We start from the raw sequence: 19,503 nt of genomic DNA on the forward strand, positions 1-19,503 counted from the left end.
GGACCTCTTTACTTGTTGGCCGCACTGTGGTGGTGTGAGTGTTGTTGACTATGTCATTTCCTCTCCTTCTTTCATTTCTTCCTTTCATAGTTTCACCATTTCGCGTCTTTCTCTTATCGCTCATGCTCTTCTTAGCATTTCTATTTGTGTTTCACCCCATCCTTCCCCGCCCTTGCTTTGTCGGACTAGTACCGTCTCCCTTCCTACTCGCTTCCATTACCCTGAGAGTGATGGTGAGCTCTTTACTTATCACCTTAGGTATCTTTTGTCACCTGCTAGTTTTGATGACTCACTGGCTACCTCAAACATGTTTGATTCACTTGCCTTCGCCATATGGGATTCTACTCTCCTTTCTATTCCCCATCTTTCCCCTCTCTCTCTCACAGTTAAGTGTCAGAATACCTATCCTATGAATAAAATGGTTTGATGCTGACTACAAAGCTTTCCATCGCTCTATTCATGTCGCCTTTGAGGCTCAGTCTCCTGCTTTTACCCATCTGCACGTTTCTTATCTGCATTTTCTTCGTCATAAGAAATGTTCCTTTGCCTCTTTTCAGTGCAAAACCCTTTGCTCCATGCTTATCCAGAATCCCCAGATCTTCTAGTGTACCCTTTTCTCTTGTTTCTCCCCCCCATCCTCCACTCTCGACTACCATTCTCTGAGCTCCCATATCATGACGCTTTATGACATTCCTGGGCAGCCTCCTCTCTACTTCACTCCACCTGCCCACTGTCATTTATTCACCTATTCTAGCATTATGGAGGCCATCAGATCTTTGAGATGTAGCAGAGCAACTGATGAAGAGGTTTTTCAGGCAGAATTTTTCAAACTTGGTGCTTTAGTTCTTGGATCTTACCTTCCTACACTCTTTAATAGAGTGGTTTGCACTAGGTTTTCTGATTCCTGGTCTAGACATGTTGTTTACCCTATTCACAAGTTTGGACCTGTTTTTGATTGAGGAAATTATAGAACTATTATGATTGGTCATACTTTTGCCAGACTTTATGCCACTACTCTAAACACCATGTTATCTAGTGAGCTTGATAGACAGGGATGTAGGGCGAGAGGTCAAGCTAGCTTTCGAGAAAACTACTAAACTATGGATCATGTTTTTACACCACGGGCTATCATTGAGGAGGCTAGACACCACTCTCAAAAGGTCTATTGTTGTTTTGTGGACTTTCGTAAGGATTTTGATTCTATTTCTAGGTTGGCTTTATTTCAACAGCTTTAGGAGATTGGGATTTCAGATATGTTACAGACAGCTATTTTGGGACTTTATGAGAAGGTTACTGGCAGGCTCAGAACTCCAGAGGGCTTTTTTGATCCGATTCAAAGCACCATTGGCATGAAGCAAGGTTGTCCTCTTTCCCCTACACTGTTTGGCTTGTATATTGATGAGTTGGAGGATTTCCTTATGAAATCCTCTCAACTAGGAGATGGGTGTTATTTACATCAGGTTTTGATCTCTATTCTCCTCTTTGATGATGATGTCATTCTCTTGGCCTCTTCTCCCGATAGCTTACAGAGACTCCTTGATAATCTTGCTTCTTTTTGTACTCAGTGACAACTTGTGGTCAATTTATCTAAGACACGGGTTATGGTCTTTAACTATTTAAAGACCTCTCATCTCCATTTCTTCTTCTAGAGGAAGGAGGTTGAGATTAATCCCTCTTACATGTATCTTGGTGTGAAGTTATCAAGACCATGTTTCAATTTGAGACCTGCTATTTAGTCCAGAGTCAGTAAGGGTATGGCTTTGCTAGAGAGATAATGCTTCAGGCATCATTTTCAGGATATTTCATCCAAGTTGTCCCTTTTTGACTCCTTGGTTCATCCAACAGTCCTCTATGGTTCAGTGGTTTGGGGACCTTCTCTTATTGCTTCTGATTGGGCTTCTATTGAGTGGGTCCAGAAACTGTTGTTGTGTCGTATCATTAGGTGTCATAGATTCACCCCTCACAACATTGTTTTAGCGGAGTTTGGTGCTCATCCTTTCAAACTTGCTATTATTTTTTACTTGATTTGGTTTCTTCATCGGCTTCGTGGTTTTATGGAGACAGGTGTTGATCGGCGTAGATACTCTTTTTTGGCATATTGTTCTTCAGTGGAGATTATGAGATCTGACACTTCTGCTAGATCAAGATGTTGGTACGCTCAGGCCACCTCTTTGTTGGGTTCGATCGAGATTGAGATTGATCGTCTTCCTCCCTATCAATTTTTGCTGGATGCCCCGGCTCATCTTCTTCCCTCTCGTTAGGAGTTGAACGAGCATGTCAGACAGGATATCTATAGGTAGTACATTACCACTACTTGGTGTCATCCCTTGGGTGGTTTGCGACCTAAGATGGCCTTCTATGCTGAGCATTTTCTTGCTATTCAAGATGGTATTTTTGTTCGCTGTGCCTATCTTTATCGGTGTTGGAATCATGCATTATGGTTCTCTTTGGGCTCTTTTAGGGTTGGTTCTCATTGTCTCAGGGGTCGGACTGATCACAATATGGATTAGGCTAATCGATTATGCTAGTTATGCACTCTGATGAGGTTGAGACTAAGACTCACTTCATATTTCATTGTCCTCATTGCTATGAGATCAGAGGGAGATTCTATTGCCTTTTCAGAGACTATTCTTCTCTCTCGATGTTCTTTAGCTATATTGTTCAGCGGTGTTTAGCACTTTATCTTCAGGAGGCCACCCATCTTCGAGAGAATACCCTGCAGTCCTTTCATTAGAGATAGACTTCTGAGCAACTCATTACCACCTTTTTCTCTCCCTTGCCTCCTTCGCGGGGTTTGAAAAGGCCTTTCACTACTTCACATTTAAGATATGCCAGACATTGTACCAGTCTCTACAGGTAGCATCAGTCCTATAGGGGTTCGTCACGACATTCGAAGACTATGGATTGTCCACAGATGTACCTCTCTATTACAGATTTCTCTGTGACAATGAAGGACCCTTATTCCTTACCTTGTCTTTCTTTCTTCTTGTTGATTTATCCCTTTTCAGTCACCGTTTGGTGCCTTTTCTTGGCTGGCTCTTACGTTTGTATGCTCAGTCCCATAAACCGTTTTGGTTTTTCATGGATATTAATAATTTTATCTTATCTTATCTCGAGCTCGACCCAACTTAGGGTTTTGGTTGATTTTACTTTTGCCAACATAAGAAGACCAATGATCCTATGGATCATCTTCTTGGTTATCAAAATAGGTTGTTCCAACCAAAGCTGACCATTGTGCACATGACTAAGAATGAATCTTATCCATTTTATTTGAAAATCCCATGGCATATGCTAAATGTGAGTTAAACCTTTTCCTTCAAGATGTTGATGTTCCAATTTCAACACAGCATTCACACATAACTCCTTAAAAGATTCATCCATTTCCAAAGTTCCAATGTCTTGAATTGCACACTTAAAATGTGAATGAATATCATTGATCAACAGTACCTTTGGTGGAATTTGTGATTGAGCTCCGCTTAAATCTAGGGTTTTCGTGACGACAAGAGTCAACTTAAAATCTGGCACCTTCCATTCTATGCCTCAAACTAACATATATGAGCCTTTCTTGGATTTTGTGTTATTGGATGTCATCTTTGCTCAGTAGGGTTTGAATTAACACGAAAATCTTCAATAGTAATTTGCTCAAATCGCTTGAATGCCCTAAAATCACTCTACACAGATAGCTCTCGAAAATTCGTGGTGAGAAATGACTTCATATTTCACCCTTTTAAACAAAATTCTCCTTTCAATTGCCATAAATGCCTTGGTATGATTGTTCGCTCAAATGATAGATTGTGATCCACTTTGCTTGCATTGAATACTCAGCAGAGTCATCTATGACTCGATAACCACACAAAGCTTAGTTGCTCCTGACCTTGCTCGGCAGGGTATTATAACCTAACCTCACTCGGTAAGGTTTAACTTTACTTGGTAATGACTGGCATCATTTGAAAACTCGGTGATCCCTTTGCATCTTGAATGTTGATTTGGATCTTTCATTCTATTGACTAGAACTAATGTGAGATGTCTTCTTCAGAATCCTAGTTCTAGTTCTCCTTTGAGAGATCAAGTGGAAATGCTAGTCACCCAATTCTTGAGTGACATGTTCATCATTGCTCAAACTTGCATTTTTAGAAGATTTTGCAACCTATTGTTGTTTCATATGATTTCTAATGTTATCAATTTTTCATATGCTTTTCATCCTGAACTCTTCCAGTATTCATACAGTTCTTGGCAAGATGACCAAGTTTTGTACAAATGAAACATCTTCTAGTAGTATCCCTTGTCCTCATGTGATGCTTCACACAATTCATTCCAATGTGTCCAAATTCTCCACAATAATGACATCTAGTTCAATATCTTAGTTTTGCATTCAGAAGATTTGTGCCCATGCTTCTTACATTTGTGACATTTTCCTTCAAATTTAGGTTTGTCCTTGCATTCATTATCCCTATGTCCATGTTGATTGCAATTGTATAATTTTCCATTGAATTTAGCTTTTCCATTGCTCCAACATTTGTTTGAAGTATGACCTATTTTACCACAGTGACTATAAGTACGTTTTTTATTCTTTTGAGATCCTTGCTTGGATGATTCACCTTCTTTTGTATATCTAATTCCTACTTTCCTTTTTTGTCTGTAATGACTTTGATCAATTAATTGGTTCATGTCTGCTTGAGATTTCATCATCCTTTCATTGGTTTGCTTTTCAGTGTTTAGACCATTCTTCAATATTTCATTTTTTGATCTTAGATTCATGATTTCTTCATTTGCATTGGTGAGATGATCAATGAAGTATGCTTGATAAAGGGATAGGTGCTAAATTTTATTATTCTTACCTTCTATCTCTTCTTTTATCTTATTTTTCTCTTCCATGATTTCACATAATCTAATTGACTGAATTTCTTGCTCTCTTCTCAGCTTTCTTACTTCTTGAAGTGACATATTCTTTTTCAATAGTTCCTTGATTGCATCATTAGCTTCATCTGAATTGCTTTCTAAATGGATGTCTTCAATTCTTTCTTCAATGTAGAGTTGGTCATTCATCTGGATTGCAAGATCTTGTCTTCTTTTCGAGGATTGAGAGAGTTACTCCTTTGCTTTCTTGAGTTTCCCAATAGCCAATTCCAAATCTAGCTTCTCATTGTCAATAGCCTTATCAAGTCTGTATGCCTACATAGCCTTTGATCTTTTCTCAAGCTGTCAAAATTTTCTCTGACAACCACAAAGCTCTGATATCAATTGTCGGAAATATATGTGATAGGCTAAGTTACTGAGAGGGGAGGGGTGAATTAGTAACCAATAAAACTTAATCCTTTATTAGCAATTAATCCTTCATGAGTATTATGATCTAATTGCATGCATGACATACTGAAAACATAAAAGCATTCACAACACGTTGACACATAATTTGGTGACCCAGAAACTTTCCAAATAGAAAGTAAAACTGGGGTGTGGATGATACCCACAAGCTTTAGTATTGCAATATAAAAGTTGGCCTATTAAGGCTTACAATGATCACTTATGATGATCCGCCTTGTTAGGAGCAATAAGGACTGCTAGGTCCACCTTGCAAAAGGATTTACAAATATACAATGAAGTATGCACTCGGTAAAGAGATTTACAAAAGACTGTTAGGTCTACCTTATGAGAGAATTTAATTGATCCACCTGTTAGGATGAAACTATAGTTGATCTCTGATCTGCGACTTGGTTTACTGAATGTGATTCCTTGAGTGTCACGATCACCTTACTATGAAAGATAAATCTTTGATGCTCCTTATACTGTTGTAGCCTTTGTAATTTTCTCTTCTACTCTTCTTTACTTATTACATTACTTTTTCTCTTATGAGGCATGTGGTCGAGAAAATGGTGGTGTACTGAGGACTTTGGTGGTTTGGTGGGTGTTGGTGGGATTGCAAGCTCAAGAACATCCTTGTTTTAGGAGTGGACATCTCACTGCTTCCCAACCATGGGCTAGACTCTAGTGAAGACTGTGAGTAGGGTGGCAGAGCTTGTGGTGGTGCTCGTAGCTCTTGATAGAGGACTAGTCAATGGCTAAGGCAAGCAATGTCATTCCAAATTTCTCCAAGGAGGAAGTTTCTCTTTGGTTTAAATGAATCTTTTGTTCAAAGTTTATGATCTCTAGTTTTCGGCATGTGATTCTTATATATCCAATTAAAGTTGGCCTTTGGCCTATGAATGTTGTATGTTATATAGGGTAGTAGTGATCACACTTTTGCCTCTTTGTGATTCTTTTGTATCTAGGCAGATATTGGGTTTATTGGTGGTGTGGCCTGCTTTGGCCTTTTCATGTAAGTTAAGATGCAATCATTGTACTTATAGATTTTCTATATTAATATAAAGCTATTTTTTTACCAATAAAAAATATATATTTAGAAATTTCATTAAATTATGATATTATTATATTTACAAACTCAATCTTAATACTCCACCATCATTCAATTTATGCATTGCTTGTCAAAATTCTCCACTTTTGTTGCTAATCTTAATTCTATAATATATAAATTCTTCTACTTACTCATTCATCCATACATTTCTATATTTTTCTATTATGTTCTATTACTTTCAAAAACTTTACTAAAATCCTCCATTTAATCATTCATCCCCAGAATCTCACATACCACCATTGTACTAGAACTTGCCACCTCTCTAAGGTCTTGTAACGTGACTAAAGACCTTTAGCTGCAATCTATATTAATCAAGTTTTATATTTTATAAATGAGTAAATTCAATGGCATCCACAAAACCATGTAATCTGTGCATGCATCATTTGGTCAAGATGATTTATACCACAAAGAATGATGTCCATGAAACAATCCAATCTAAACTTGTTTCATTTGATCGAGGTGGTTTACGCCACAAATATTAATGCCCATGAAGTCATGCAATCTAAGCATGCTTGATTTGATTGAGCTAGTCTAAGCACACATCATTTGATATAAGAGGTTTACACTACAAATAACACATCACACACTAATAGAAACAATAAGCTTGGAAAAATATGCCAACTTTGACTATTTAACACTTTTGCCTAGGAATCAAGCCTTAGTGTATGATGTAGAAGCCGTCCACAAATTATGACATCCACTAAACCACATAATCTAAATTTGCTTCATTTGATTGAAATGACTTACACCACATAATGACGCCCACGACACTATGCCGTCATGCCTCATTTCATTGAGTTGGGTTGTACCACATATAATAGCATCCATAAAACCACACAATGAGCATGCTTATTTTGGATCAAAGTAGCTTACACCACAAATAGTGACGCACACAAAACAATGTAGTATGCATGATTTGATCAAGATGGTTTACACCACACACATTTTCTTTTACTTCCATGGTTGAAGAACAAAGTACGCACAACAACGTCGACAAAATGATCACTTTTTATGCTTTCCATGAGCTATGAATATTTAGTGACAAAGTATTTTAGACTTACAAGTGACATGATTTTGAATTGGAATGAATACAAAGATTTCACACATCAACTTTTGGATCTTTACACATTCACTCTAGATGGAGGGACGAAACTTTGTATCCAAAACAGAGGATTTTTCACCTTGTCAGTGAAAAGGTTGAATTTTTTAGCTAACACCATTCAGTTAGTCTTAATGGGAAGCGAATTCTTCAACAACAAATGGACAATTTGGGTAGCCTAGATATGGATAGAATGTTCTGTAGGGCTTCATATTGTTTTAGCCTTTATTCACAAACCACTAAGACCAAATTTGGCTATACCCAACATCAGTTAGACTTAATTTTTAACTTAAAAGACACGCGAATATGTAGGCATCATTTCAGGCCTTCTTTATGAAAAATTTCCACCATGGCTTGTCCTAGTTGTTGGAGAAGCAAAAAAATCATTAGGCTATGTGGTCATATGGCTCTATGTGGCCGATTAGTTAGTGATTCCTGTTGTGTGAGAGATGTGTGTGTTCATTTTCCTAGCCATCAATGAGTCATGACTAGACTTATTATAACACGGATTCCATTATGACTTTGCATCAATAATTTTCCAGGGCATAGTGGAATCATGGTGGTTTTGATGAAGGGATGCCTTGGGCTCAGCATTGTCATTCTGCCTACTTTTTCCTATTTACTTTTATGATATTTAGGTGATTAAATAATATCATGTCAAAATTCAAATGAACAAGCTTGAGTCTCTTGTCCACCAAAGATCATCTTCATCAAATCATTTGTGAGTGTGAAATCCCCACCTCCGTAGGAATAACAAGTATGCCTATAATGTACACATGGATGAGATGACACTCCATCCTAAGATGCCTCACTATCCATCCCATCACACATGTAGTGACAACTAAAACAAAAATGTTGATAGGGCCCCGAAGATTGTAATGATGCACATGATAACAATGCAGGTGGTACAAGTGGGGATGACACCGGTGGTGCAGGTGATGCTGAAGGAGTTGTCGTAGGCTATGATGACCCTAAAGGCACATTTGATGATGGTCGAGGTGCCATAAGTGATGATGATGGAGTTGTCCTAAGCTATGATGACCCAAAAGGTGTATCTGATGATGGTCAAGGTGTTGTAGGTGAAGGAAAACCACCTAATTGTAAGCCATGCTCAATGATGACAAATGCCAATGATGCAGCTACACGAAGAGTTTGTAAATCAATAGAATCCTTTGTGATTGCCAGGAGCACAATATGAGGTATGGTTTTTCGTATTGTACATCTCCTCTCATGTTGTGGTACCACCCTACGAGCCCTAGGTCTATCCTATGCAGAGCCTTTCCCTCTACCTTGTAACTCACGAATGTCAAAGTAATTTGGCTTCTCGCCAAGGATGAACTCACAATATAATTTTCTCAAAAAATATAGAGGCACCTCATAATTATTATATGTTGGTAGGAAAAATACTATATACCACCTATTCCAAAAACACGATCTCATTCTATTATGAGTGAACCAATGAATAGAAAAAGTTTTGGTTGTGTATAATAGGGAGTTGCTAGACATAGGATTAGTAAAAAGAGTACATATAGTATCTTTTTTTAGGTGCTTATCTTTCACTTGTTGATATGATAATCCATTGACATAAAATGCACTACACCTATCTCTCCATGAACCCCATTTTGTAACCACCCTAGACACCTCATTCGCATTTTGGGTCATTCGTTCAAGTGTATTCGCTAGAGTTGAATGGTGAGAAAGTGTGGATGACCACGACCTAATGACCATTTGGGTAATGTGAGCACTATTTTGTGTAAGACGATTTATGGGGTCCTCTTGTGTATTATTTGTAAATGATTTAAATCATCCTAAACACTATATTAATTTATTTAATATTTCCCTTGCCACTATAATAAATTATATATTAATTAATTATGTATATTATGTTCCTCTACTTATTTAATTAAATTTTTGTAATTAAATAAGTTCACTTCCCTAATGTGTTAAATTTATTTAATGCATAGTGCTCCATAAATATCCTTTTTAAATAAATTCTAATTTATTTAATTTCCCCCACTTTATTAAATTCTCTAATCCTATGATTAAATTAAATCATATTTGATTTAATTATAATCCCACCTAAAACCTAGCCTATCGTCCATCACTCTCATCCTTCTAAGCCTACCACTTGTTAAATCTTCTTTACTAATCCTAACCTCACTTTTAACCACATTTTAGCCCCTAAGTGGTTGTTTACACGTGTGAAAAGGACTCTTACATCCTTGTGCCCCCATTCATTTCCCCAAGGTTGCTCACACATGTGTGAGCACACCTTGAGCCACCCAAATCATAAAGGCTTATTTTGACTTTTGCATGGCTTGTCCTTTAGCCCATGTGTCTCTCTTGTGGCACCTATGTGGATGCCACATAGATGTCACCTCCTCAAGGTCTACCTCAAGCCTATAAATAGAGCCCTTGTCTCAAGAATTTTTCCTCTCCTCCATTGCATTGTTATCATGCTAATTTATGCTTAGAGTTTTATAGTATTTTAGAGATTGTAGTACTATCCCTTTGGTAGTTGTTTACGTATTGCATTGTTTTGCATATTCATAGCAGAGTAGCACTCTTAGATTTATTTTCTTGCATCCATCTCCCTTTCCTAGAATGTTTTTAAGAATGGCTTATTCCATAGGCTTCTCTTGAAGCATTCCTCACCCATATAGAATAAGATTCATTTGCATTTTCATCATCTTGGGATTCAATAGTTGTGTTTGAGGAGAGCACATTCACATCCCTCAATCTTGAGCACACCAACAAGGTCTCATTTGAGTGCCCTCGTTGAGTTGCTCCGAGGTTACGTGGGAGTCTTTTCTATTGGTTGTATTAGTATAGTGAAACTCAAGTTAGTTAGTAGTTCTTTCAATTTCAATCTTTATATATGCACATGCTACTAATATTTGTTTGTTTACAGGTGCTCCCAACAGATTAGGTTTTCATGTGTACAATATTTCAATGATGTAATAGTATGTGAGGAGGGTTTATAGGTAGCAATGGTTGTTGAACGAGAATATTAAGTGGAGGGTGTTGTGGATGTGTCACTATGGGTGGAGGATTTTATGTTTGTGTCACAATGGGTGGAGTGTTTTGTGGTTGTGTCACTATGAGTGGAGGGTTTGATTATGCAAGAGGTGGTCTTTTGCCTCTCCCTCATTTTCTTGGATTCGTTGATGCATCTGGTATTAGAAATTTTAAAAAAGAATTACAAATTACAAAAAAAAATTAGAAACTATGATGGAAAAATACATAAACGATAAGGAGAATGAAGACATACCTTGTTTGTGGGGCATCATTGATGAAAAATGCAAAAAAACATTTATTTTTCCTAATAAATCCAATCAGGTTTTGGCTTCTTATTGTTGAATCTATGCTGCTATTGTCGTTTGAGGGTATAAAAATGCCCTCAAACACGAGCAACAAAAGTAATTTATAGTTCTTAAAACCAAATCAAGTTTTTAAATAATATAAATTAAAAAACCCAATAGGGTTTTAAAAATTACAATGGCATTTGACATTTAAATAACCCAATCGAGTTATTGAAAACTCGATCGGGTTCTTTAGATTTTTTAGTTTTATTTTTGTTGGGTGTCCACTTTTTTGTACCCCAACTTAGTGCACTCACCCAATACAAAATACAAAAATGAAAGATAACTAACGTTTTCGTAGAGATGCCATTGAAGATTGCTGATAAATAAGATGAGTTGAAGGTTGAGGGAGCCAAGGTTGATCGTGTTTGTTCTTGGTTCTGGCCTTTTACCTCTGTGGTCCATAGATTTGAGTATGAAAAATGGCCCAACATGCAGGAAAACTACAATTTATTTTCACCAATAAAAAAGTGATCACAATTTTATCAAGTAAAAACATGACGTCATTACATTTTGTTTTTATTTATTTATTATTATTTTCTTAGCTCAGTAACAAGCCAAGCCCCATTTTGAATTTTATGAAATGTACACGTAATGTGATCGCATTATGTATACTTTTTACTTTTTTCCATGGTGTCCATTTTTTTGCACCCCATCTTGGTGCACCCAACCACATCTCATCCCTTTTTTGTTGGTTTCCGTAACGGTTGCCAATTCAAAACCTAAGGTACGAAGCATTGCTAGGGCATGCATTGAGCCCAAATGGGGTGTCGAATTGGAGGCGGTGGTTGATAAGGCAAAGCTAGGGATTGGTATTCATGTGAGTGATAGACCTTAGAGTTCGATCGACGACATTGCAAGGGAATCACAACCCCTTTTAGTCTAGACCTCTCGCACTCCCCTAAAAGTTCACTTGCCAATTGCTCGGTGGTGATGGGTGATATTGAGTGTATTTCTTCTGTAAACTTCGGAAATTGAATGTGTTTTCATGGGAGGAAGACTGGTGAGGCCACAAAGGAAAATTACAAAGATTAGGTATACGACTCCCTTGGATGAGGATAGGAATCCCATTATCAGTAGACAAATTCAACCAAGAAAGAGGACTCATTGTGCAGCACTAGGTGCTTCTGAGATGCGTGGTAGGGTGAATGGTGTCGCTGAAGACTTTGGTGGTTTGGTGGGTATTGGTGAAACATCCTTGTTTCGGTAGTGGAAATCTCATTGCTTCCCAACCATGGGCTAGAATCCAACAAAGTCTATAAGTAGAGTGGCAGAGCTTGTGGCGATCTATGTGGTGGTGCTTGTGGCTCTTGACAGAGGACTAGTCCAATGGATGAGGCAAGCAATGTCATTCTAAATTTCTCCAAGGAAGAAGTTGCTCTTTGGTTTAAATGAATCTTCTATTTGATGTTTATGATCTCTAGTTCTTGGCATGTGCTTCTTATATATCCAATCGAAAGTGGCCTTTGTCCTATGAATATTGTATGTTGTACAGGTTAGTAATGATCACACTTTTGTCTCTTTGTAATCCTTTTGTATCTAGGTGGATATTGATTTTGTTGATGTTGTGGCATATTCTAGCATTTTCATAGAAGTTAAGATGCAATCATTATACTTACATATTTTCTATATTAATATGAAGCTATTTTGTTACCGACCAAAAAAAATATTTTGAAATTTCATAAAATTTTGATACTATTATATTTAAGAACTCAATCTAAATACTCCTTCATCTTCCAATTTATACATTCCTTGTCATCAAACTTCTCCACTTTTGTTGCCATTCTTAATTCTATAATATTTAAATTCTTCTACATATTCATCCATTCATCCAAGAAATTTCTATATATCTTTCTATTAAGTTTTATTAATTTCAGAAACTTCGCTAAAATCCTACATTTAATCATTCATCCCCAGAATCTCACATACCACCATTGTACTATAACTACTAGAACTTGCCACCTCTCTAAGGTCTTGTAACATGACTAAGAAAACCTTTAACTGCAATCTACATTAATCAGGTTTTATAAATGAGTCAATTCAATGACAACCACGAAACCATGTAATCTACGCATGCATCATTTGGTCGAGATGATTTATACCACAAACAATAAATGACGTCCATGAAACAATCCAATCTAAACTAGTCTCGTTTGATCGAGGCACCCATGAAGCCGTGCAATCTAAGTATGCTTGATTTGATCGAGATAGTTTTTACCACAGATAATAGCATTCACGAAATCTAGTCTAAGCACGCATCATTTGATATAAGAGGTTTACACTACACATAATCAGCTGGTTTACACCACATATAATGGCATCCACTAAACAACACAGTGAGCATGTTTATTTGATCGAAGTAGTTCTCACCACAAATAGTGACGTATACAAAATAACGCAGTATGCATGATTTGATCAAGATGGTTTATACCACACACATTTTCTTTTCATTCCACGGCTGAAGAACAGAGTACGCACGCCAACAATGCCGACAAAAATGATCACTTTTTCTACTTTACGTGAGCTACCGATATTTAGTGACAGACTGTTTCAGACTTGCAAGCGACACGATTTTGAATTGGAATAAGTACAAAGATGTCGCACATCAACTTTTGGATCTTTACATGTTCACTCTAGACGAAGGAGGGAGGAAACTTCGTATCCAAAACAGAGGATTTGCCACCTTGTCAGTGAAAAGACTGAAATTTTCAGCTAACGCGATTCAGTTAGTCTTAATGGGGTGCGAATTCTTCAGCAACAGATGGACAGTTTTGGTAGCTTGCATATGGATAGAATGTTGTGCAGGGGCTTCATACAGTTTTAGCCTTTATTCCCAAACCGTTAAGGCCAGATTTGGCTACACCCAACAGCAATTAGACTTAATTTCTGTCTTAAAAGACACAGGGGAATGCGTAGGCATCATTTCAGGCCTGCTTTATGACAGATTTCCACCATGGATTGTCCTGTTCGTTGGAGCGGCGCAGAATTCAGTAGGCTATGCGGTCATATGGCTCTATGTGACCGGCCGCCTAGCGACTCCTGCTGTGTGGGAGATGTGTGTGTTCATCTCTCTGGCCATCAATGGCCAGACTTATTATAATACGGCTTCCATTGTGACTTGTGTCAATAATTTTCCGGGAAACAGAGGAATTGTGGTGGGTTTGATGAAGGGATGCCTTGGGCTCAGCAGTGCCGTTCTGTCTACTGCTTGGCGTGTTGTTTTTCCACAGTCAGATGGGTCTTCTTTCTTGTTAGTGGCAGCCATTGTTCCTTCTGCTGTGGCCCTTTTGCTCATGCCAATTGTGAGGAAATATGAGGCAGTTGGTTTTATGTGTGGTTGTTCCACAACTATGGTGAGACTGGCTATGGTGTCTGCTCCAGTGGTAGTTTTGGCGCTGTTCTTGATGGGTTTTAGCTTTGGGGATCAACATTCTTACAAGGCAAGTGATTAGTGATTATATTACAGTACATAGCTTATAATTCTAAATGGTATTTACTATTTACACAATAAAAATATAGTTTAAATTTCATCAGCCGTGACAGCTGATGGAGCAGATTATCAATTTGAAACTACTATTAGTCATTATCTAGGGGAAATATTCTAGTAGTTAAAGTTGAGCATGAATCTATAGGACAATTTTAAATTACTCAATTTTTTTTGTAGTAATTTATTTGACAAGTTCTCCCACAAAATGTTGAGCCGTCTAAAAAGTTCTTAAAAAAGAGAAGTTAATGAGGACAGTTATCTACTCAATCATGTCTAATTATTGTGACCTAGTAAGGTATCACAATGGTTTCATTTTATTAAGAGGTCTCTGACTCACCTAACATCATTAACGTTGTGACAATTACTGGCAATTTCAAATCAGTGTCAAAATTTTACAGCAGCTTGTTTTGCAAGTCTCCTCTGTCAACATACTTGTTGTTGAGCTGTCTAAAAAGATCCAAAAATATGTTAATTATATAATTGTACACTGGTACATGTCTTATTGATGTGCTGATTTAACATCACATGGTGTGTTGCTTTTTAGATCTAAAGAATATATTTCATTCAATTATGAGTAATTCCAACACTAAATAATTTAGTCACAATTATTAGTGACTAATACAAAATTGGTAAACCTCCTCCATCAACATGTTTTTTGTTGAGGAATCCAAACAGATCCAAAAGAAGTTAAACAAGTAGTTGTACACTCAGACCTAACTTATTGATGTGCTGATTGAGCACCACATGATTTTTGGCTTTTTACATATAAATAAATAATTTCTTTCAATTAAGAATACTTCACAATTATATAATAAATTTTAAAACATAATTATCAATATTCTTTAAACAGTAACAGATTTCCACAATCCATTTGTAAAGTACTGAGTTTTTTGGATTAGATTGTGTTTGTTTATTTCATCAACGTTTCGGATCACACTACATGATCCATCATCAGGATAAGAAAGTGCAGGGTAGTAAGATATGCAGACTGGACCTTTCTCAAGAATTATAAGAAGAGAAGGGGGAAGCTCGTAAAACCATGCAATGCTAAAAAATAGAAAAAATAGCAAAAAGGTACCCCCACCAAAAAGTATAAGAAAGAAGAAAAAATGAAAGAAAAAGGTTTAAAAGAAGGAAACTAAACAGAAAAAATAGCTACATATATATAGAAACAACAATTAACATATATCCTGCCTATATATATATATATACGTATAATAGCTATTAATATATTGGCTATTATATAATAAAATAGCTATATGAGTAATGTATAGCTATGTAACCACTTACAATAGCTAATGGATCAAAATATAGCTATATACAAGAAAAATACGATATACTATGAATGAAATATATAAATAAATAAGAAATATGTATATCTAGGATATATATGCCAATATATATATATGTCTATATGCGAAATAAGTAAAATATACAAGACCTATATATATATATATATATATATATATATATATATAAAGGGTTGAAAAAAACAGCAATCTATATGCACACCAATTTTATGAATACAAGAAAGTGAAATTGACCAAAACTGCAAAGAGAAATGAATAAAAATAAATAAGAAGGAAGAAAATGCCATGCATGTAGGGGTAAAGGAGAAAATTCATACCTACTTAGTAGACTAGATGACAAGGAAAGAGCAGAAGAATCGGTAGGAGGACGCACAAAAAAGAAAGGAGAAAACCACGTGAAAAAATAAACAACACTAGAGACTATTAAACTGATATATTTCTGGATTTGATTGTGTAAAGATGGTAAAAATCTTTACACAATCAAATCCAGAAATATATCAGTTTAATTGCTATGGATTGTGGAAATTTAATCTCTTTAACACTAGAGACAACAGGACACTAAAAAAACCACGGTGTCTAAGCACAAAACCCACTCACAAGAAAGAAGCAAGAAGTGTGCCCGGGAGAGAGACAGAGAGAGAGAGAGAGAACACTGCCCACCATGGAAGAAGAAACAAGCACCAAGAAGGAAAGAGGAGAAGAGAGGGGGGAAAAAGAGAACGAGAAGAGGAAACCGCGAAACAAAAGAACTAGAAGAGCACACAAGAAGGGAAACCGAGAAAGCATCAAAGGTGGTGGAGTCTGTTGAGCGTGCTCGAATGGAGGTTGTCAAGGGTATCAAGCAAGGGGCGCCACGAATGGTTAATGGACCACCCATCATCCCGATTGAAATAAACAAACACAATCTAATCCAGAAAACTCAGTACTTTATCAATATTCTATCATCAAAAATATTAAACCTTAAATCAACTAATAATTATTTAAATTTGTGCCACTACTAAACCCTTTCCTCTACTCAGTTTTTTCCAATACACTTACATAACCCGCACCAAACACTATCATATGAGCATCTCACTTGAAAGAGCGGAGCACTTCAAAATGTCAAAGATAAATACAGTTGCTCGTTTATTCCCTTCTAACCAAGGATATCACGTTGGCATGGCTTAGAAAAGATCAATATAATTGAAAAATGACACATTTTTTTAATATAGAATATGATTAATATGCTTTGCTTATGATTTCGATTGCATGATTTTTTTCTACCAAAAATATGTTTTGAATTGAACTTCACATTCATCATCAGAAAACAGAATATTTAAAAGGAAAATTATAAATAATTATTAACAGATCTGGTTATAATACTAATTTAAAAATCACTAGCGAGATACAGATGAATCCTAGTACGTAAGGATCTCCTTAAAAGATGAATTTGATTCACAATATTTACCAATCAAAATCTTTGTCATTAGTCTAATATTTTTATTTTAGAAAAACTGGTTGAGGTATCTTAAACTCGAATTGCTTTGAATTCCTAAACAAAAGGGATGAGATTCAAAATCTCAAAAGACGTGTAGTAAGCACATGTTTTTCAATTTTCAGCAAGGTTTACTAAATTTCTTGTGCCTTGCAGGCAGATCAAGTTGAATTTGCAGTTGCAGTTTTTATTCTGGCAGCCCCGCTGTGGGTGGCATGGAAAGCAAACCACCATGAAAGAGCTTCAACCTCAACCTCAATATTATCTGAGCCCTTGATTACAAATGAAGAATCTGATCAGTCTATTATTAATATCTCTGTGTGGGAAGAACTCTTCAGCATCAATTTCTTTCTAGTATTTTTCACATCAGCAATAGCTCTAGGCTCAGGCTTTGTTGCAGTGAACAACATGGGCCAGGTTGCAACATCACTGGGATTTGAACAACACCACATCACCATATTTGTCACCCTCATATCAGTATGCCAGTTTTTAGGGCGCTTCGGAGTTGGGTGTTTTTCTGATTATTTGCTCACAAACTTTGGAGTGGCCAGGCCATTGTTAACTGCAATGGCTGGCTTAGTTTTGTGTGGTGGGTATTTTCTTGTAGTAATGGCAGGCACTTTTCAATGGACTCTATATTTGGGGTGCATTGTAATAGGACTCTCTTTTGGAGCAAACTGGTGTCTAAATCCTACAACTGTGTCTGAGCTCTTTGGGCTGACCCATTTTGGAACACTATACAATTTTGTGCTTGTAGGGAACCCAATGGTATCTTATGTGCTGTCGGTGTGGGTAGCAGGGTATTTATATGACAGAGAGGCAGATAGACAAGGAGGGAAACATTGCACAGGAAGCAAATGTTTTAAGCTCACCTTCATCATCCTCTCCACTGTCTGTATGTTGGCAGCATTGGCATCTTCTCTACTGTGGTGGAGAACAAGACAACTTTATCGAAAAATGATAAGGCAATGATTATCAAGTTTGGGTTATAGGCCAAAGTATTTCTATTTTTCAAGTCACTTACGAGCAAAGAGAGTTAGATTTATTTTTTAATGAGCAAAGAGAGTTTTTTATCTGTTTTCTGGATCAAGTAATAAAAGACGGATCAGAAGTATTTGGATTTCTGGATTTCATGCATCAAAATTATTATGACCATTTTAAATAGGTGTTAGAATGATCAGGGTTACGGTTGTATTCAAAGATCGACATGTCAATGCTCTATACAATGAATAGTCTTATAGAACAAGAGACTGTTAAACTATATTGCAAACACCCAAAGAAATACCTAATTAGAGAATTGTGATTAGCTTGTTGGTCAATTGTTTTCACTTCATCGAGATCAGTCAACTACTCGAAAATGAAAAATAGCCAAGACAAAATGAATAAGTTTACATTATCTGGCCAACCAAAGGCACTTCTATCATGAATCTAAAAAGGCATTGAAAACTAATGAGAATCGCAGGACCATCCATGAGAATTGTAACCACAACTCTGTGCTAAGAAGCATGATAATCATGAGAATTGCGCAGTCATGTATTATGACTCCTAACATATCAGAGTCTTCTAAGAGAGGTTGTGCCAGCTTTGTTTAACTGGTAAGTGGAACGATTAAAAAAAGGGTAGTTTCTTGACTACAAATGGGGATTTCTTTTGGAGTTGAGTGGAACTACACAAATATGTGCATAGCTTGGTGAATATGATCTGTTTCTTCTTTGAACGAAACTTACAAGTAAAGAGAACCCTAAATTTACAATACTAGTCAAAACAGAAATCCTACAAAGTAATCGGGAATATATACAAGTTACAAATGAGAAATGATAATGTGTGTTGTTCTTTGTTTTGATTAGTGAAATTATGCAAATATAAGTAGGATACAACGTTACACCACAGCCAATGGCTAAACTATCATATTGTCCATTATTATAACAATTTGATGAAGTATTTTTTTGTGCATTGTTACAAACATATAAATAAAATCGGTTGTTAAACTAAAAATAATGAGGGTATGAGATTATACATGCTCTAATTCTTGTACTACCTTAAAACCCTAGACGATTTCCAAATATATCTGCAGTGTAAATGAAAACCCCAACACAGGGGTTTCTGTGATAGAAAATCTCAATATACTAAGAACGGTTGAATTTGTATTATTAAACTGCATTGGGTGAAAAGGATCCAAAATAGCAGAGAAAATAATGATCGGAGAAAGATGAGCAGAAACTATTCACGCAGAAGAACGATAAAAGTCGTATGATGTTACCTGTAGTCCAAATTGAAGTGAGAAATGATAGCGCGAAACGACCTAAAAGGGCCGTGTAAAGTATCCTGTAGACGTATCGCGTGATGGAGAGTACAGGAGGCC

The 19,503-nt window shown here is 36.6% G+C and overlaps 1 protein-coding gene across 1 annotated transcript; it reads left to right on the plus strand.

Annotated features, from left to right (window-relative positions):
* The first annotated feature begins 12,159 nt into the window (after positions 1-12,159).
* LOC149571800 (protein NUCLEAR FUSION DEFECTIVE 4-like) lies at positions 12,160-18,269 on the plus strand. Its single transcript, XM_089813213.1, has 2 exons — positions 12,160-14,314; positions 17,302-18,269. The coding sequence occupies exons 1-2, from the start codon at positions 13,495-13,497 to the stop codon at positions 18,111-18,113; spliced, it is 1,632 nt and encodes a 543-aa protein (XP_089669339.1). The 5' UTR covers positions 12,160-13,494; the 3' UTR covers positions 18,114-18,269.
* Positions 18,270-19,503: the final 1,234 nt, after the last annotated feature.

This window comes from Cupressus sempervirens, chromosome 2 (assembly GCF_028749045.1).
Source record: "Cupressus sempervirens isolate cs-2001-9-10 chromosome 2, ASM2874904v1, whole genome shotgun sequence".
Lineage (NCBI taxonomy): Eukaryota > Viridiplantae > Streptophyta > Pinopsida > Cupressales > Cupressaceae > Cupressus > Cupressus sempervirens.

Coding starts and splice junctions, on each gene's coding strand:
- LOC149571800 (XM_089813213.1), top strand. CDS start 13,495: ATGTTCACTCTAGACGAAGGAGGGAGGAAACTTCGTATCCAAAACAGA. Junction 14,315..17,301: donor TCAACATTCTTACAAGGCAA/GTGATTAGTGAT, acceptor CCTTGCAGGCAG/ATCAAGTTGAATTTGCAGTT.